The sequence below is a fragment of the Hippopotamus amphibius genome, chromosome 16, assembly GCF_030028045.1.
Source record: "Hippopotamus amphibius kiboko isolate mHipAmp2 chromosome 16, mHipAmp2.hap2, whole genome shotgun sequence".
Lineage (NCBI taxonomy): Eukaryota > Metazoa > Chordata > Mammalia > Artiodactyla > Hippopotamidae > Hippopotamus > Hippopotamus amphibius.
In genome coordinates this window covers 61,969,568-61,990,725 of record NC_080201.1, presented here as the reverse complement: position 1 = coordinate 61,990,725, position 21,158 = coordinate 61,969,568, and the positions used below count along the sequence as shown (strand labels likewise).

Genomic DNA, 21,158 nt, shown 5'->3' with positions numbered 1-21,158 from the left:
CAGAGAAAGTGGCTGTACTTGGGGTTCAGGCTTTTATAAGTGACCCTGGGTGAAGTGCTCTGGGCTTTCCAGGTGAAGTGTGCATTGGTCAGTTCAAACCAAGATGAGCAGGATATTGCTGAGCTCGGCGAGGGTGTCACTGAAGGGCTGCATGTGAAGTGGAACCTGGGATTCAGCAAGACTGTTGATCTCAGGAAAGGTTTTTATCTAGTGCACATGCTACCAGACTGGCTGGTGTGAGGTCCAGGCAGCTGCAGGCTGCCTGGCTACACAGCATGGATGCTGAGGCAGCAACATCATGGAGCAGTTCAGGGAAACTCTCAACACCCCTCCTGTATAATCCTTGTTATTATAACCACCACAACATCCCAGTAGTTACAGAAAGGGGAAAAGATACAAGATAGAAATATGGAATTTATATGGCATTATTCCAGGTTTAAGGCCAGTAAGGAAATGAATTGCTACAGATGCCATCCCACTGTGCTACCAAATACTTATTGTTCCAATCTCTTCCCTGCAACCTTAAATAAGGTGGGAGAGACAAATGGTGGTGGTGGGCTAATACTTCATTCATTACACATCAACTGTAACTGTTAAAACCATTCACTTTTATTAACATGTTAATTTCACACATAGTCAAAATAAAACCTTTTATTGTACAATCCACTGTATAATCATTGATGAAAATACAGATTACAAGCATTTGGAAACATTCTCCTTCATCTGATATAATGACCTGAGAATTGTGATTTCTGTGGTTTAAGACAGAGCCTAATTATTCAGTGAACATGGATGTACATTACTTGTATGACTTTTCCAGCAAGGGTTTCCTTACTTTTCTTGGGTATCAGGGAAGATGTCTTTCTTTCAACAATGTCAACTAATATTCATGACTTCCCTCTGTTGATATTATAAAAATACATCAGGGTTTGAATGAAATGTCATTGTTTCATCCTTAAAAAGCAGGTGACAGAACTACTTAAAATTTAGAACACCCCTCGGTCTTACGTTACTACATGGCATGATTCCCTGAACATTTTCATGGTGGTGACCTATGGGGATGTTTGAAATCCATGACAAACACCTGCATTTAGATGTCTCTTGTACATTTTACACGATGATGTCCTAAATCTTCTAATGGAGAAGTAAATATAAATCATTCCCACCTCCTATTAGAAGGGTTTCTCATATCTTTGAGACAGGAACCATCAAAAACATAAGTTCACTTACACAAGAAAGAAAGCAGAGCATGTACTAATTGGACAGTTGAATTCCGTTCATATGGATTTCAAATAATCTCAAACAATGTCGATATAAAGAAGAAAACAACTGATTATCATTGTACATGTACAAATATCCACCCACTTCCTCTTGGGATCCACACTAACATATTTTCTATGTATTTTAACTATGGATTATTTTCTATACTATCCTGATTTAGACTAATCTCAGAAAAGAGGTACCGACTGAATGATTTCTAGAATGCATCCTCTGATTTTTTTCAGATTTGATTGTTGATTAAATACTTTCCATTTTTTTTTTACATCATTCAAATATCTTTACAGTATGAATTCTATGGTATTTTCTAAACTGTATATATAGGAAAAAACTCTTTCTTCACTTCTTACATTTGTAGGGTTTCTTTCCAGTATGTACTCTCTGATGTAGAGTAAGTGTACAGCTCTGACTAAAGCCCTTGGCCACATTTTGTACATTTATAAGGCTTCTCCACCATATGAGTAAACTGATGTTGAGTAAGATTTGAGCACCAGATAAAGACTTTGCCACATTCTTTGCATTTGTATGGTTTCTCCCCAGTATGAATTCGCTGATGTTGAGTAAGATTTGAATTCTGATTAAAAGCTTTGCCACAATCTTTACATTTGTAAGGTTTCTCTCCAGTATGAGATCTCTGATGGCAAGTAAGTTGTGAACACCTCTTAAAGGCTTTGCCACATTCTCTACATTTGTAAGGCTTCTCTGCAGTATGAATTATCTCATGCTGAGTAAGATTTGAACAACAGATAAAGGTATTGCCACATTCTTTACATTTGTATGATTTCTCTCCAATATGGATTTGCTGATGTTGATCAAGGTTTGAACTTTGGTTAAAGGCTTTGCCACATTTTGTACACTTGTAAGGTTTCTCTCCAGTATGAATTAGCTGATGCCGAGTAAGATTTGAACTGTGGATAAAGGCTTTGCCACATTCTGTACATTTGAAAGGCTTCCTTCCAGTATATGTCTGTGTCTACTTAGATGTGATGATGTAGTAAAGACTTTTCCACATTCGTTACACTTGTAATGTTTCTGCCTCACATGAACACTCTGATGTTGGGTACGTTTTGAAGACTGGTTAAAACCTTTACTATATTCACTACAATTATATGTCTCCTCCCTAATAGGAATACTCTTACGTATAGTAAGATTTGAGTTTTGATAAGAGACATTCCTACATTTACTACTTTGTGTATCGTTGTCTGAAAACTGAGGTCCCTGATGTTTCATAAGATTGGAGTCTCGGTCAATGTCATGCCCAGTTTCATTGCATGAATAGCTTCTCACTCCTTTAGAAATTCTGCTGTAATTATTGAAGGTAGAGCTCTTGCTTAAGGCCTTACTCATTTTATTCCACATGAAAAGTTGTTCCTCATTAGCTATAGCATGATATGTATTGATCAGTGATGGTTGGATTAAGTCTCTCCCATTATTATCAACATTACAGAAAATGGAACAAGGAGAAAATATCTGTTGGTTGAAGAATAAGGAACCCTTGTTGAAGGATCCTTGCAATTGATTATATTTGGATTGTTTTTCCTCATTTTTAAACTTCTGGTTTTCAGACATGTTTGAATGCATATTTAACTGAAGCCCATGTTCAGAAAGGTTTGAATGAGGATTTGCAGTAGAGACTAGATAACTTTCAGATTTTCCAAATTTCCTTTCAGAGAACATACACGTTTCAAAAAATGATGTGGGTCTTTGCTTACAAACATACATTTCTCTACAAATGTAAATGACTTAAATGGGTGTTTTCCCCAATTTGATTCATAGCCTTGATTTCTTTTGCCTGTCATGTTTGCATTATGGGAAACTGTCCCAATTTGGTTTTGTCCATAATGACATCCTCTCTGCCCTTCACATGGCCTCGTAGATTCCCAGTCTTCCATGAAGTATAATTCTCCAAGGCTACATCTTTTATATTTTCCCAGCTTCACTTTTTGGAATAAGTCTTCTAAGCCTGGCTTTTTTGACATCAAACCCTGGGTATCATGAGAAGGCACAGCTGAAAGATACCAAATAACGTTATTCGGCTACTATCCTCAGTGAATATACTTTACAATTTATATAAAATTGATGACCCCTTAGCTAAATTAAGAATGAAACAGAGATGATGCAGAATGAAAGCAGAGACATTTTAAGTGATACCACAGCAATGAAAGCAACTATGGGAAATTATTATGAATAATCATATACCAATACACTGGATGCTTTGAAAAAAATTCTGAATTTCTAGAAAGATACATACTACACTGACAGTAGCATAAATGGATAAAAAATTACAATAAACCTACATGATTAAGTAGACTAAAAAATTAATTTATAATAATTCTAAAAAAGAATAAGCCTCATCTATATGAAGTAACTGGGTAATGCCAAAACCATTTCAAGAACAATTAATACCAACTCTCAAAAACTGTTTTCAAAGTATGAATAGAAGTAAAATTATCAAAACATTTTCTATGAAGCCAGTGTTAATATCATTTCCCTCTTTTTTAATTTTTTAAAAATACATTATGTTATACACCCTTTCCATCCTTTACTTTTTTAATGTTTATTTTTATTTTTTTTATTGGGCTGTGCCTGTTATTATTTGTGGCACATGTTTTCTTTTCAGTTTTGGCATGTGGGATCTAGTTTCCTGACCAGGGAAGTCCCTCAGTATCATTTTCAAACAAAGACACTACAAATTAAACACACACACACACACACACACACACACACACAACCACAAGACAGGATCTGGGATGAATAGTGATGCAAAAGTCCTTAATAAAACACTAGAAAAATAAATTCAGTAGCACATGTAAAGTAGTATACACAATGAAAAGTTCAGAATTATTTGTAGATTTCAAGGTTGATTCAGTAAATTGAAATTTTTCAAAGTATATTAAGAGCATATGCACAGAATGAAAGTCATGCCACACAATTATATCAAATGATGCAGATAAATAAACAAGTCAGGAATCCCTCATGAAAAAACACCCAAAATAGGAATTGACAAAAACAACCAGAATGTAATAAAGATCTTATACAAAAAGATGTTACCATTATATTCGATAGTGAAAGACTGAAATCTTCTCTATATTCAAAAAAATTTAAGAATCCACACTCTCACCATTATCATTCAACATAGTACTGGCTTTTGCACTCAAAATGATCAGGAAAAAGGAGGGGGGAAAAAAGTCGCTGAAACCAGAAAGGAAGGAGTAAAATATTTCCGTTCACAGATGAAAAAAATCCTATATAGAAAACCCTCAACCAACCACATAAAAAAACAAAAGGAGAAATCATAAACAAATTTAGAAAAAAAAAAATCAAGCAAAAATTTCTTGTGTATTTATACACTAACAGAAAATATTTCAAGAAAAATATTGAGACTATATTTTCATTTCAACTAACATTAAAGAGAATAAACTATTTGGAGTTAACTTAATGAAGGTAGTGGAATACTAGTGTGATAAAAATTATCAAATATTCCTGGAAATAGAGAACATATAAATAAACAAACACATTTCATATTCCTGGACTGGTGTACTTAATATCATTAATTGTCAGTACTACCAAAGCTGATCAATTGCTTTGAAGCAATCTCTTTCACAATCCCAACAATTTAGGCAAAAATAAAAACACTCCTTCTAAAATGAAGGTGGAATATCACAAAATAGTAAATATCCAAAATAATCTGTTAAAGAAAGTAAAAAGTTGGAAACACAACACTTCCTGATTTGAAAACATACTACACAGCAATAGTTATCGAAAATGGATAGTACAAACATACAAACAGAATAATGGATCAGCAGAGAGAGCACAGAGAAAAGCTCCTGTGTTTCCATCAAACAGTCCTCAATAAGGATGTCTATTGGACACAGTTGGAAATGGATTGTGTCTGAAATGGTGTTGGGAAAGCTGGATGTCCACATGTGAAAGAATGATGTTGGACTTTTCCCTGATATCACATGTAAATGTTAACTCAAAAAGGATTAAAGATAAGTATAACCTATAACTATACATCTCCTAGAAGAAAACTCAGGGAGAAAAGCCCTGTGACATTTGATCTGGCAATGGTTGTTTGTGTATGAAACTAAAAGCTTAGGCAACAAAAGTTAATAGTCAACTGGGATGACATCACATGTAAAAACTTCTGCACAGTAGAGGAAACAATCACTGGGGTGCAAAGAAAACCTGCAGAAGGAGAGAAGACTTTTGCAAAGCATGTATCTGATAAGGAGGGGAAGTCCAGAATATATAAAGAACTCCTAAAACACAACACAAAGAAACAAATAACATGATATATGGACAAAGCACTTATAGACATTAATCCAAATAGCGTATACAAATGGACAACAAACACGTGAAAGATGCAAAATTGACAATAGAGAAATAAAAAACAGAACCACAGTGAGGTACCACACATCGACTAGAAGGACCACTACCAAAGAAAAAAATATATATGCATCAAATGTTGGCAAGGATTTGGAGAAATTGGAATCCTTATGCACACTTACAGGAAATATAAAATGGTGCCACCACACTAAAAAACTGTAGGAAGGTTTATCACAAAATTAAAAACAGAATTATAATATGATCCAGCCATCCCTTTTCTGGATATACAAACAAAAGACTTCGAAGGAGGATATTTAAGGGATATTTGCACACACAGGTACACTGTAGCGTTATTCATAAGACCATTATTAGACTGAAGCAACCCAATATTTGCAGATACATGAATAAAGAAAATATGGCATATACATACAATAATTACTTAGATTTTAAAAAGAAAAATTCTTGTCACATGATACAACATGAATGATCCTTGAAGACATTATGTTGTGAGATACAAGAGCCACACTATATGATTCCACTTATCTGAGTAATAAAATGTAGTCAAATTGCCAGGGTTGGAGTGAAACAAAATGAGGAAGGGGTGGTTTATGGAGTATTGAGTCAGTTTTGCAAGAGCAACATTTTCAGAGCTTAGTGGCACAACAACACGAATATACTTGGCACACTGGACTGAAGGTAAAAATGCTTCAGATGGTAAACGTTATCTTGGGTTTTCCCACAATTGAAGACTAAAATAATACCAAAATAGAATCCTAAAAGTGTTCAAAAATTACTTTCAAATCAAAATGTTTCTGAAACACAAAGAAAATATACAACCATCAATAAGTACATGTGAAATTTAGACTATTTGCTGAACTCCTCACCAATGAAACAAAACAAATATTGCTCATTAACCCAAAGAGAAAGTAGATAAGTCATGAGCCAGTAGGAAAAACAGTTAAAGATATATGTAGTTTTTAGCAATACGAATGGGAAATTCAAACTTGAATTCAACACCACATTGTCTTAAGTGTACTAAGTTGAAGATTGTCATTTACATTCCTGTTATACAGGTAAAAACAAAAATGCCATTAACTAATTTGGGGCAACCTATCATAAAAGGATGTCGATTGGCGTGGAATGGCTAAACAAGAAAAAGAAAATTCACTCCTCAAAATTCTGAATACAACATACTTCGAATAGAAAAATAATCTCCTTCTAAGTGTCTATAATTTTCAACTGTGACTGTGCATCCATAAGCAGCAAGCACTTTGAGTCACTGGCACATGTTGCCCGGCAGGAGAATCTCACAGAAAATGCTTTACAATCATTCATAAAAAGCTCTAATGAAAAATTTGAATGAATCAGCATTTAAATGACAGAGAAATTGTTCATTTTATTAACACTTTGCTCTTACATATGCACAAAATATCAAGGACGTAACCTATTCCAAATAAGATAAATAAAAACCTTTATAAATAAAGGAAGAACATGCAAGTCGTAAAATATTCAGAGAATCACTGATGTATAAATTAAACATTTGTGATTCAATTGTACCATCATTCAGATACATTGAGAGCAGATTAAAAACTCCTAATGATGACATTTGTCTTGAAGTAATCAAATTTATGATCCAAACATTTTCATCATTACAGGGTGACTACTCATTAATCATTTAAATCACTTCTTCCCACACATGATTTTACTTGAATGTGTTCTACTACATCTTTTGAATCTAAAATCATAGATGAGCTGGACATAGAACTAATGAGAAAGTGAGAACCTATAGGAAACAGCTGTGGGAAATTTCATGTGGGAAACAAAACAAGATAAACTGATAAAGTAACATTTATTAACAAATTAAATAAAAATTGAGATAATAAAAGATAGTGGCAATGCTCTACGCTTCTGTATGACAATGATTTTATTAGGAATTCTACGAGTGAAATAAACGTATTAAAGTATTGTGGCATTGAGGAATTAGGTCAAATACACTTAAGATCTCCAACATTAGTTCATACAAAGGAAAGGGTAACCATGAAGTAAAATTGAGTTTTGCATTTTCTCATTTTAGGGAGGTGCTTTATGCACTGAGGAAATAACCTGAATATGAAATTTATTAGGTCATATTTCACCATTTCTAGGGGATTGGAAATTACAAAGCAGACAACAAACACTATCTGTTCCCAGCATTCTTAGACGTTTGGCAGTATCTTCACGACTTCACTGACTCACTTCTGTCTAAAGACAGAAAGAGAACTTGCGAAAGGGCTTATCATAGTTACTCAGACATGTGTAGTTTTCCTAGGACCCCAAGAAATGGAAGAGCAGCCAAGTCATGCAGGTGATCAGAGGCCAGGAGGAGAACTTTGGTTCTCACTGTGAATGTGAAAGGGAATCACTGGAGAAGAACACATGAATGAGTTAACAGACAAGAATGGGCAGGAGATGGCCCTCTATGGCAGCAACAGAAATAAACCCAGGGTTCTCAAAAATCACACATTGAAGCACATCTTCCCAAACCATATGACACAGTATGACTTGCCGGGGTCCAGCCCAGGCAGGATCCAGGGAGTCCCTTGGGAGGGGTAGAGTCGGCGAGAAAGGAGGAGACAGGAGGCAGTGGAGTTGCAGAGAAGTGGAGAGAGAGAGAGAGAAACTTTAATTTTTGTTTGGGTCTTATATATCTTACATCTTGTTATGTGGATTTTTCCATTAGGGGCCCCATATCCCTCCCCCAAATGTCCCATTGATTCCGCCGGGGGCCAGTCCTTAGTCAGGTGATGAGTCTTCTATGTACTCATCAGTTCTCATCAGTTCTTCACGTTCTTGTCCACAAACAATCGAACATTTTTTCCCCATGCATAACATTACCATTCTTGTTTTAACCCTCCAGTGGTTACAAGGGGGAGGGGAACACAGGATAACAATCTCTAAGGGCAGGCCTCTCAGGCGCCCAGGCTTGAAGTGACAGACACATTGTCAGCAGGTTAAGCTTAATCAGTGAGCTACATTCTCTATGCTACATGACAGCAGACATACAGGACATGGACATAACATAGATACCCGTAATATTCCGTTCTTATAAGGAAAGAGTGCATGGGATATTTATAGGCAACTTTGGTTTGACTGACCCTCACTTCACCGGAGTCCTTAAGTTCCTATACTTTTATCCTATACTAAAAATTAGGATGATTAGAATGTGCATCCTGCCAGCTCTCGTGAGGCCGAGGGGGCAGAGGTTTGGGATAATTGTGATTGGGTGAGGCAGCATTCCTGATTACAATGCATGGCCCATTACGGCCGAATTTGCCAGCATGGCCCAAGGGTGGGGATAATAAGTTTAAACATTCCTCCATTACCCGGGCCCCCTAAGGGTCTAAATGTGATTTGTTTGCGGCCCATAGAATTTCCACAACACCAAGAAAGGGGGGGGGGGGAAGCCACCATTCTTGAAGGCGGCGTTGGCGCCCCTTCACCCAGAGAGCTCATCATTCCTAGAAAGAAAAGTACACAAAGGAGACTCATAGTGAAACTAAATCTCGGAGAAGTCCTCACACCGGTACTTCCAGGATGACTGCCTTGCAGTTCTCCCGAACCAAAGATGCCTTCATCGGAATTCCCGCCTTGCAGGCCATTCCTGGAGTGCTCGGCCTTGCCTGAGCCTTTAGGCAATCCCCGGACGGCTCCCGGCAATGACTTCCTCCATGATCCTTGGGCCTCTCACCTCAGTCAACTGCTCCCTCCTTTCACACATACCTGTAGGGTGTAGGGCTGTTGTCTCCATGTTCTTTACATCCCAGGGATCTTTGATGTACTCCAATAAGGTGACCAGGTCTGGCTGAGAGACAACAAGTCCTGTTCATAAGGAAAACAATATATGGGTTGATGGAAATTCATCATTTTACACTCCAGCATGTGCTCGGGTGAGAAGAGAAGGCACTGTAGAATATTAATAGAGTCTAGAAAATTATTTCCCCAAATACTTGATTGAAAGCATCTTTATGGTACTAACAAATACATAAAACTCAGATCTTGAGAGTTTGGTCAAGTACTACTAAGTGAAAAGTTAGCAGTGGAAAATTGATTTTAAGATGAGAGAAGCACTATTTTATACCACTGAACTTACAGAATTACCACTAATCTAGAGAGAAGGAGGCAGATCACCTCAAGAAAGAGAAAGGTTAGAACTGTGATGAATCATCATGAAGTCTTTTGTTCTAAACTCAGAAATTTCCATTTTTCCCTAGAAAGCAGGGATCTGAAATTCTGTTCTAGGAAGCAGAAGATTTCAGGAGACCTTCTAGAAATGAAGAAACCAAAAACCCTGTGGGTGGATAAGGAATTCTGGAAGGAAGTGATCCTTACCCAAGGAGGCCAGGTTCCTGTAGCTCTCTAACATCACATCCCTGTACAATTCCCATTGCTTGAGGTCCAGGCAGTCCCACTCCTCTGCAGAGAAATCTATGGCCACATCCTGGAAGGTCAACAGTCCCTGAAATAAAAAGGACATATAGCATGTGGCCATGGGAAGACTTCATAATGTGTCCCAAGATAAAAACAGCAAAATAAGGGAACTGGTTTGATTTAGGAGAGTGTCTGCTATTACACAATAAGATAATTTTTTTACACAGTAATATTCTCTACCATATTTCTAACCCCAAGAAAAGAGGATAACATATGATCCACAAAACCAATGTAGAGATTCTTCTTCTCTGGAAGAGAAAGTAGAAAATGATGACATCAACAAGGCATATGCCTTTTTTGAGTGTTGTACTTCTGTTACATAGGATAAACAGTCTATCAAGCAAAGGAGGAATATTTTTCAAAAGCAGACTCTGATTCAAAAGTTCTCAGGTGGGGCCACAATTCCACATTTTGAACAAACTCAGTTTTACCTTGTGATGCCAAAATCTCTGGTCCACGAATGCTCATTGTGAATAGTACAAAGGTAGAACAGCAAGTTCAGAATTTATAGCTCATGTTCAACTTTAAGTGTTTCATGGATTTCACAGGTCTAATAGAAGAGTAACCATAGCAGCAACAATCCTTTTGACCATTTGGAATATACGAGAGTGTGTCGAAAATAATCTGCACTCCGCTTATATTCAAACTTCTCTTGCCTGCACTGTCTTATCAGCACTTTCCGATCAAGGCTACTGTCTCCCCATTCACTGCTGTGCAGGTGTGAATGTGTTACATCAGTTCATTTGTAACTGCGCTGCGAGCTAAAACGGATGCCCCACTTGTGATTGGCATGAAAGAAGAGCAGCGTGCCGTCATTCATTTTTTGGAGTCTGAGGGTGTCCCTGGTGCAGTTATTTATCAAAGACTTTGTATGCACACTTCTGCCCACACTGTCAAGACACTGCACAATCTTTGGAGGTGTTAAAGCATCCTCCCTATTGTCCTGATCTTGCTCCATCAGACTTTCACCTGTTTTGTCCCCTGAAAGCAGCCCTAAGAGATGAAGATTCACTTCTCTGGAAGTGAAGACAGTGGTGCATGTGTGGCTCACAGCTCAGCCTAAAACATTTTTTAATGAGGGAATACAAAAGCTTGTGGACAGATGGACAAAGTGTATTGAAAAGCAAGGAGATTATGTCACAAAACAATGTATTTATCTTTTCTAAAAGTTAATTAAATTCTACAGCCAACGTGAGGGTAATTTTTGACTCATCCTCGTACTATTTATCTTTCTAACAGCTTTTCACATACTTCTGAATGAGCCACATAAACAATTTAAGACCAGTAATATTCCTGTTCCACCTTTTTAAGAATATTTTCTCAATCGTTCAGTACACGGCAGAGCTTGGGTTTTATTTTAGTGTATCTGGACTAGAATTTATCTAAAGAGAACAAAGAGAAATACATAGAGACAACTCTGATGAATGTGTATTACAGTTTCTGTAACAAGTAAGAATGCTAAAAACAAGAAAAATGGCTCAAATAATGTTAACGTTTTCATGAACAGAGACATACACTAAAATGGGAACTACATACCTATTAAAAGTGATAGACACAAAATAGTCATGTCAATAAAATCAAGATTATTTTAATGAGTTCTACCTTATACATCTCTTTGTGGATGATACTCTATATTTTTAAATACACTACAGTGCAAACCCACACAACCATATAGAATAAATTAGAGCTCTTGGTTCTGAATCTTTTATTTCTTGCAAATCTGGATCATTTGTGTTGATCTATGTTTTAGAAATAACACAGTTGAACATACATTCATAACAGGATTCTTCTGAATATTTTGGAAAACACAAAGATGTGATAAGAAAATTATATCTGTGACGTGAGCATGGAGTATAATGGAAACTATCAGACCTGGGCTTGCGTAATGAAAACCTCCATGCCCAAAACCCAATATCTCTACTAAACACAGGTGAGTGTTCATTTTCCAAAACAAAGAGAAACGAAGAGGATATGGAGTTTCTACATTAACTGTGGTAGTTTATGCACATCCCTCAGTAAACCTTCCAAGACCCTCACTAAAGATAACAGGGAAAGTTTTGAATCAATTAGTGCAGGAATCTCACAGAAGCATGTGAACCAGTGAAGATCAGGTGCAATGGGATAAATGACAGCAGGTGACATAAGTATGTACACAGAAGGACGCATTATCACTCCTTGGGTATTTGGGGCAAAAATACAGAAATCATAATCTGGATCTATCACAAAAATGTCAGTTTTGTGCAAATTTCAATTCATATATACCTCCCCTGTTCTGTATCCTAATAGTTTATGTAAAGAGTAAGTCTTCCACCTCCTAGAATAAAGGAAATAAAAACAAAAATAAACAAATAGGACCTAATGAAACTTAAACGCTTTTGCACAGCAAAAGAAGCCATAAACAAGACAAGAAGACAACCCTCAGAATAGGAGAAAATGTTTACCAATGAAGCAACTGACAAAGGATTAATCTCCAAAGTATACAAGCAGCTCATGCAGGTCATTGTCAAAAAAAAAACCCAACAACGCAATCCAAACATGGGTGGAAGACCTAATAGACATTTCTCCAAAGAACACATGCAGATGGCTACCAAACACATGAAAAGATGCTTAACATCACTAATCATTAGGAAAATGCAAATCAAAACCACAATGAGGTATCACCTCACACCAGTCAGAATGACCATCAACAAATAATCTAGAAACAATAAATGTTGGAGAGGGTGTGGAGAAAAGGAAACCTCCTGCACTGATGGTGGGAATGTAAATTGGTAGAGCCAGTACGGAAAACAGTATGGAGGTTCCTTAAAAACCTAAAACTATAACTACCATATGACCCAATAATACCACTACTGGGCACATACCCTGAGAAAACCATACTTCAAAAAGAAACATGTACCACAATCTTCCTTGCAGCACTATTTACAATAGCCAGGACATAGAAGCAACCTAAATGCCCATTAACAGATGAATGGATAAAGAAGATGTGGCACATATATACAATGAATATTACTCAGCCATAAAAAGGAATGAAATTGAGTTATTTATAGTGAAGTGGATCGACCTAGAGTCTGTCATACAGAGTGAAGTAAGTCAGAAAGAGAGAAACAAATACCGTATGCTAATGCATACATATGGAATCTAAAAAAATGGTACTGATGAATCCAATGGCAGGACAAGAATAAAGATGAAGATGTAGAGAACAGACTTGAGGACACGAAGAGGGGGAGGGTGACCTTGGCAGCAGGGGAAGCTGGGAGAAAGTGAGAGAGTAACAGTGACATATATGCACTACCAAATGTAAAATAGATAGCTAGTGGGAAGCTGATGCATAACACAGGGAGATCAACTCCATGATTGGTGATGATCTACAGAGGTGGGATAGGGAGGCTCAAGAGGGAGGGGATATAGGGACATATGTATAGCTACAGCTGATTCACTGTGTTGTACAGCAGAAACTGGCATAACAATGTAAAGCATCCATTCTAACCTCCTTATCAAATATGCTTTTACCTTTCATGTTCTCTCTCTTACAGGCTTTCTCAATCTTTCTAATATGGATAAGCTGAGAATCTTCCAATATTTTGATTTGTGCTTCCCTATCACAGAATTTGATTCTGCTTATTCATTTCAAAGCTTTAAATGCTTACCATAGTTCCTATACCAATTTTTAAATTGAATTTCCACTAATAAACTTTCTCTTGTAATCAATGAAGTATAAATTATGAATGTGAATCCATCTTTTGCATTTCAACAAAATCCACATTTGCATTGTCCAATATCCAAAACCATCACAGTTTATAAGGCATGGATTAGAGCTATAATGGTGGACAAGTCACATTCTGTACACAAACACCCATACCACACACCTACACACTTCCACAAAGATGCAAAACACCCACACATGCATGGACACACACTCAAATGCACACACATACACTCACATACGTACCCTCAGTCAGTCACATAATCAACACACACTCATTCACACATTCATAGATACCCATATAGTAACATACAATAACGCGAATTCCCTGGTGATTCAGTGGTTAGCACTCTGTAGCCGGGGTTTGATCCCTGTTTGGGAAACTAAAATCCATAAGCTGTGTGGCATGACCAGAAAGAAAAAATAAGTAAAAAATAAAATTTAAAAAATAAAAATAAATAAAATAAAATTTTAAAAAACAAAATTAAAATTTTAAAAATAAAATAAAAAATAAATTTTATTTAACTTAAAAAATAAATAGAATAAAATAGAGTAGAACAACAGAAACTAAACTAAACAAAAAAAATGAGAGAAACTCATAAAATCATGCTGAGGTTTATAAAGTCATATTCAAACAGTCAGTATAAGTGAGCATATCACTAAAAGGTGCTCATACATGGAAAAATAGTAGACATTACAGTACTTTGGATGCCTGAACATGGAGGCCCTTGCCATCATCCATAATCCCTCCAAGAGGGCAACAGCCCAGATGGAAACTGTTTCCAATGTGCCAAATTTTAAAAGTATAGTCAGCCCTCCCTATCAACAGGTTTGATCCCTCCTTAGTTGAATCCCTAGATGCAGATTCTGTGTTTAGGGAGGGCCGACTCCACACCATTTTATATCAGGGGCTGAGCACCAGGACTTTGGTATCCATTGGGATCCTGGAACCAATCCCCTGTGGATAGCAAGATACCGCTGTACTGTAAGCATTGCCCGTTTAGGTTGGGAAGGTTGGTGCGTTTTGACAGTGACGAGGTATGGGTGAATAACACAACAGAGTGGGGACTTCTCCAGAGATCCAGTGGTTAACACTCCACACTCCCAATGCAGGGGGCACGGGTTCAATCTCTGGTTGGGGAACTAAGATCATGCATGCCGCACATCGTGGCCACAAAAAAACAAAACAAAACCCTTGATATAAATGAGTTAATAAAAATAGTAATAATAATACAGCAGAGTGGAAAAGATGGCATGGGGAAAAGGGGACATAAAGATCGTAAGGATAAATCGGAGCTGCAGAGTCTGGGTTCTATAGGGTAACACAGTTCAGGGCAAAATATATTTCAGAGGATCTATAGCAATTTGCTCTAACAAATGATCACAAATTGGGTGGCTTAACACAACTGAAATATATTGTCTCACAGTTCTGGAAGTGTGAAGTCTGAAATCAAGTTGTTGTCAGGGTCATGCTCTATCTGAGGGCTCTAAAGGTGAGTCCTACCTCTTTCTGACTCCCTGTGCTGTCAGTATCCTCGGCCCCTCTTGCCTTATAGATTCATCACTGCAATGTCCGCTTCCATCATCGGAAGATGAGCTCTGCATGTCTGGGTGTCCAAATTTCCCTCTTCTTAGAGGGACCCCAGGCATCAAATTAGGACCTATTCTTGTCCAGTATGACATCACTTCAACTTGATTATGTCTGCAAGGACCCTATTTCCAGATGCGTTTGTGGCTAGATACTGTACATCAGGACTTTAACATACTTATTTGAGAGGCACAATTCAATCCACAATAGGGCTAAAAAGTACAGCATAGTTAAATGTCACTAAGGGATTACAGTGCACTGAAGGGTTTAAGGGTAAAAGGAAGAGTGTGTTGAGGGGATAAGTGAGTGAAGATGGTCAATGGACATGAGGAGTTAATTAGAAAAAGAGGGTACAGGCAAGGTTGGATAGGAGATACAGAAATATTAATGCCTATGATGAAGGTGTAGAGAACCTAGAGGTAGAAGGGGGATAATTGGTTGTGAATGGAGTCCTAGGGTATTTAGTTTTCCAAACAGATAAAGGCTGGAATGTAATGGACACGGGCAGATAAAGTGATGGAGAGAAATGAAGGGAGCTGGAAAGGATAGTGGGCATTTGTGAAATTAAAGGCTCCATAGAAATTGTTAGGGATTGTAGGGTTTGGGGCAATGGCTGCAGGGTTATGGGGAAGTGGTGGACTCCTCATATTATGGTGGGCACATCTGAGGGAAGCTGGACAAAGAAGACTCAAGAAATGGGCTGAACTCATTGAAATGGGAAGAGAAAACATATCAAGGGAGAAGAATGGGGACGGAGGAGGGAGGGTTGGGAGGTGATGGAAGGCAGGAGGGTTGGACTGAGGGCTCAGGAGTCAGGGAGATAGTAGTTTCATAGGGATGGAGGTGGGGGGCACTACAGAGGTCTAGAATGGCCATTTGGAGGGGAAGAGTGAGATCCAGTATATGACTAAATGTCACTGGGGTGGAGACATGGAGGTCACAATGGGGTTAAGATGGGGGGGAGAGAAAGAGGACAATAAAGACTATTGTAGGCAGATTGAAGGTCACTAATTTAACTCTGCCATTCATTAATTTTCTGAGCTGCATTTAATTCACAAATTAATTGTGAATAGTTCATTTCAGCCCATGAGGCAGTAATTTCACTTATATAAAATCACTCCTAGCAATCTCTTTATTTGAACATACGGTAGAGGACTACACAGGTAGAATTCTTTTTAAGCTCTTTATACAAGTAGAATTTTGAGTGAGAAATGACCCAAAAGTTTTCTTTGGCTCCAGTACCAAGTAGCAAAGTGTGACCATGAAAGGGTCACATGAAAATCATGAGAAGGAAATGAATTCTGACAACAAGCTGAATGGTCCTGGAAGAGGATTTTTACCTAGAGGCTGCAGATAAGAACCATGTCTGCTAAAACCTTGATTTTGACCTTGGGAGATTCCATCAAGCCTACTAGACTTCTAACTTATGAACTGTAGAATGTTATTTTAAGGTGCTAAATGTTATGACGGTGAGAGAAAATACTTAGCAGAGATTAAAGTTTGATTTTGAAGAAAAATTTATAAAATAAATGTAAAATGACTTAGCATTAAAATAAAGTTCCCAGGACTTCCTAGGTGGTGCAGTGGTTAAGAATCCACCTGTCAATGCAGGGGAAACAGGTTCGAGCCCTGCTCTGGGAAGATTCCACATGCCACGGAGCAACTAAGCCCATGCGTGCAACTGTTGAAGCCCACATTGACTAGAGGCTGTGCTCTGCAACAAGAGAAGCCACTACAATGAGGAGCCCTGGCACCACCCCTGCTCACAGCAACTAGACAGAGCCCATGTGCAACAAAGAAGACCCAATGCAGCCAATAAATAAATTAAATAAATTTAAAAAATAAAAAAAATTAAGTTCCCATTAATTACTCCATGATCTATTGATATATCAATAATAATTTGACTGTCACATGCAACAGCCTTCACTAGTTTGAAATGTATCCTCCTTCTTGTTCAATTTCATAGTGTATCTCAAACTGCAATTAAAATTGTATAATATATACACACGAAGGAAACCAGAATCTGTCATCCCAAAACAGGCCTGTTTGACATAAAAATTATTTTGAGTTGAAGGCAACTAAGAAGCAGTAAAGGCAGTAAAATCTCTCCCTATTCTGCCTAAAACAAGAAGTAAATACTTCTTTTTCTGGAGACAAACTCATCAGCCCAAGGAGAGCACCAGAATATCCTGCAGGCAAACTGTTTAAGATAAGTATTACCTCCCTATCTCTGGCCCAAATTGCTTCATCTTGTCAGTTCTTCCCAAATTTATGGTTTGTCTAAAAGTTATAAAAGCTTTATGTTATGTTCACTTCTCTTTTTCATTTTCTTGTTAAGACTCCCATGTACATGTTAATTTTTTTAAAAAATTATATTCTTTCCTCCTCTTAATTTGTCTGTCACTTTAATTCTTAGGCACAGCCAGAGACCCAAAGAGGGTAGAGAATTTCCCAACACACATACACAAACATTAAAATATTGCTTTTCCTGGTTCAATATTCATACAAATATTGTCATATCAAGCTATTAATCAAATTACTTTCCTTAACCAATGATAAAGGAAGGTGATGTGTTCATATCAGAACAAATAGACCTACTGCATTTCCCAAAACACAAACAAATCCCATGGCAATTATGAGTAAATCACCTGTATTGAACATTCCCTGTCTATACAGAGTTGAATGTGTCTGCTACTGCTATCACACACATCATAAAACATGGACTGTTGTGTACATACGGATTTCAGGGTGTTTCTAGAACACCAGGTTATGCACCATCAAGACTGCGCACTCTCATTGTGGGTGAATGATTGCTGAATTCTCCTTGTAAATGTATAGAAAGTCTAACATTCCACCAACTATGTGCAACACTAGATTGTACACGCCCCACCTTTCATTTTTGGAGCATTTTTTCATCTGGTGCCTTTGTATTTCCCCTGCACAGGACAATCTAAGGACATAGACTTCATTCACTCCCTTCACCCTGACTGACGCATGCCCACAGGACACCAGCACACGCGGCCCTCACTTGACCAGACTTCATCCTTGCGAATCCCTCAGCACAGCGCATGCGCAGTTAGATCCGCCCCCGCCAAATGCTGCACATGAGGACAGAGGACTTCCGGCAGACATGTCCGCTCCCAGAGCCAAAACCTGAAATCGCTAGCTCCTCCTTTCCCCAGCCTGGTTTCAGATTCCCAGCCTTGACCCTGTCTCAAGCAAGCCCCAAGCCTTAGTTCAGACTTAAAATACCTGGGACTGTAGTCTGTTACACAGACCAGTCCTCTCTCCAACCTTCCTCATTACCCCCAGGATTTTGGACGCCCCCATTTACGCCTTTTTATTTTGCCCAAATCTTCACACATGCGCACGCGAGTATCGCGGGAGACCCCTTCAAGGACCTGAAACCGGCATCTCCAACAAACCAGATGACCCCAGAGCACACTAGGGATGAGGGACTGGCCACCCAGAGTTGCCCTGTATAATATAAAAGCATAAGATGTCCATCAGTTCTCCTCTAGAGCAGCCCCTCTGAGGTCCCCAGATTCCTGTTTTATACTTCAGGCCTAACACTGCGGGCACAGATCTGCTGCCCCAGAGTTTGCACCCAGAATGTGGTCCCTCTGCCTAATGGGGCTTGCAGAGCCTACTACACAAGCTTCAATTCAAGTTCCATCGAAAAAGACCTCAGACCAAGAAACTGCCCTGTCATGGCTCTGCCCAGTTCCCTGGTCCTCCCTTCTCAGAGCAGCATAGAGCAAAGCGCTCCTGGCAGCTCCACCTTGTGTGGGAGCTGCATTCACAGTTTCCTGGTGCTCGGCTTTGAAACCAAATGGAAAGTTAAATGACCAAGGTCTGACTGATTCAGAGCTTTTATTAACAAAACCCAGCATCTCCAGGGCACAAAGGTGAGAACCTTTAACCTTCCAAAGCAAATGACAGCAAAGAGAAACGGAAAAAAGGGGAGCTTCCAGATTAAATGTGATGGTTTCTGCACACCTTTCGGTAAATTTGTCTAAGATTCTTATGAAAGATAAAGGGGGCGCTGTGAATGCAAGAGTGGAGGAATCTGGCACAGAACACCTGACCAAGTAAGCAAAGAACATCAGCTCTAATACGACAAACTGCTACAGGTGCCTAATGTTTGCCAAAGGACACATGATACCACATGCTGCAGTATCATTGGCCAAAAAAAAAAAAAAAGTGAGTCATAATGTGAATCCCATCATGAGAAAACAGCAGTTTTAGTCAAATTTCAAGACACAAATGGCTCCCATGCCCTGTAATCTTTAATTCTTTTAAATAGAAGTCTTCTTTAGCATTCTAGACAGCAAGCCTCTTTCTCAGAACCTCCTGAGGTATTCTGAGCTGCACATATCCATCCTATTCTGCTTTTTTTTACCCTAAATAAGTAACCTTGCATATTTTTAAAAAGAAAGTTTTTAAAAAGTAGTGGAAAACACTCATAAGACAAGAACATCAGAAGTAGAGAAATAAACATTTGCAACTTCGAAATGCATGGCATTTCAGCAGCAAAAGATGACACAGACTCTGACCTGAGACATGACAACCTGCCATGTCTTCCTCTTCTTCCTTCTCTGGGCTTCTCTCTCAGAAGACATGATGTGGAGAAATTGTTACTGACTCCAAGCTGGCTCTACTTGCTGCACGAAAGGCCAATGAATTAGAGACGAGGTGTTCAGACAAGGAATAAGACTTTGTTCAGAAAGCCAGCAAACCGAGAAGATGGCAGACTAGTGTCTCCTAAAGAACCATCTTACTGGGGTCTCGATGCCAGTTTGTTTTACACGATATGAGAGGGAGAGGCTGTGAGGAAGGAAAGTTAAAGGGCCATCAGTCTTACAATAGATTACCGGGACTAAGCAGCCTCCGAGAGGGGATATGTTAATTTCAGCCATTCACACAGGTGGGCAGGGCAGATTGTCTGCCTGTGAGCTGAACAGAGGCACTTTAGTTTAACACTCAGGCAGAGGGGCAGAGTTCCCTGAGGCAGGCCATCATCTATGATTATAATAACAAAAGCAGAAAAAGCAAGGTTAAAGTCACAGAAACAGATCCAACATGGATCCCATTTAGCTCTGCGTGGTTACAAAATCATATTCACATCTTGCAAATATACCTTTAAATCCACCAGCAAAACCTCTTCACCTGTTAACACGTCACCCACAGGCAGGGCCTTAAAAATGCAGAAAAGGCCAAACTTCTCTGTTCTTTGTCACAATAGAGATTCAGAAACAAGAGTTCTTACATGGAGACTGACATGTGAGTTTCTCCTTCCTGTCTTCAAGGGCCCTCCCCACCCACAGATGCCAAAAATGGTGATGCAGCAATGGGAAATGTGGCCGCACTAACCTTGCCCTCCCAGGCTCCCAAAGAGCAGATCCTGTAACCTCCCTTCGGACCAATGCTGTAATCACGTAGAGGTTCGTTGGCCTGCGGCAAGCAGATCGAGCTTCGACTCCGTAAAAAAGCCTGCAGGCAAATCTCATAAATTACCCAGGAGCCCTCGTGCTCATCCCAACCTCAACTTAGAATCAGCTGGAGCATTGAATTAAAACAGCGATGGTGTTCCCACCCAGACGAATAGACAGAATCTGTGGGGTAGAGCACAGGGGAGGATCATTCTTAAAACGCCACGTGTGATCCTACGGGGAAGCCTGGGCTGAGAAACGTCGATCAAGCCTTGCTTCTCCAGCTTTAATGTGCATAGAAACCACTAGTGTTTTGTGCCCATGCTAAGAACGTGTGATTCCACAGGCTTGCAGTGGGGCC

The 21,158-nt window shown here is 38.7% G+C and overlaps 1 protein-coding gene and 1 pseudogene across 1 annotated transcript; both read right to left on the bottom strand.

Annotated features, from left to right (window-relative positions):
- Positions 1-813: 813 nt before the first annotated feature.
- Positions 814-2,625, bottom strand: LOC130838166 (zinc finger protein 239-like; annotated as a pseudogene).
- A 287-nt stretch (positions 2,626-2,912) lies between these two features.
- On the bottom strand, positions 2,913-20,157 carry LOC130838165 (KRAB domain-containing protein 5-like). The gene is made up of 4 exons (XM_057710909.1): positions 19,922-20,157; positions 9,976-10,102; positions 9,367-9,465; positions 2,913-3,286 (listed from the first exon to the last, which is right to left on the bottom strand). Exons 1-4 carry the CDS (start codon positions 19,985-19,987, stop codon positions 2,913-2,915), a joined length of 666 nt encoding a protein of 221 aa, XP_057566892.1. The 5' UTR covers positions 19,988-20,157.
- Between the last annotated feature and the right edge of the window lie 1,001 nt (positions 20,158-21,158).

Bases quoted from the DNA above. Each gene is read 5' to 3' on its own strand.
- LOC130838165 (XM_057710909.1), bottom strand. From the start codon at position 19,987: ATGTCTTCTGAGAGAGAAGCCCAGAGAAGGAAGAAGAGGAAGACATGG. The intron at 10,103-19,921 runs GTCAGAGTCTGT...TTTTTATTTCAG, and splicing joins GGCAGGTTGTCATGTCTCAG to GGACTGTTGACCTTCCAGGA. The intron at 9,466-9,975 runs GTAAGGATCACT...CCTTATGAACAG, and splicing joins CAGGAACCTGGCCTCCTTGG to GACTTGTTGTCTCTCAGCCA.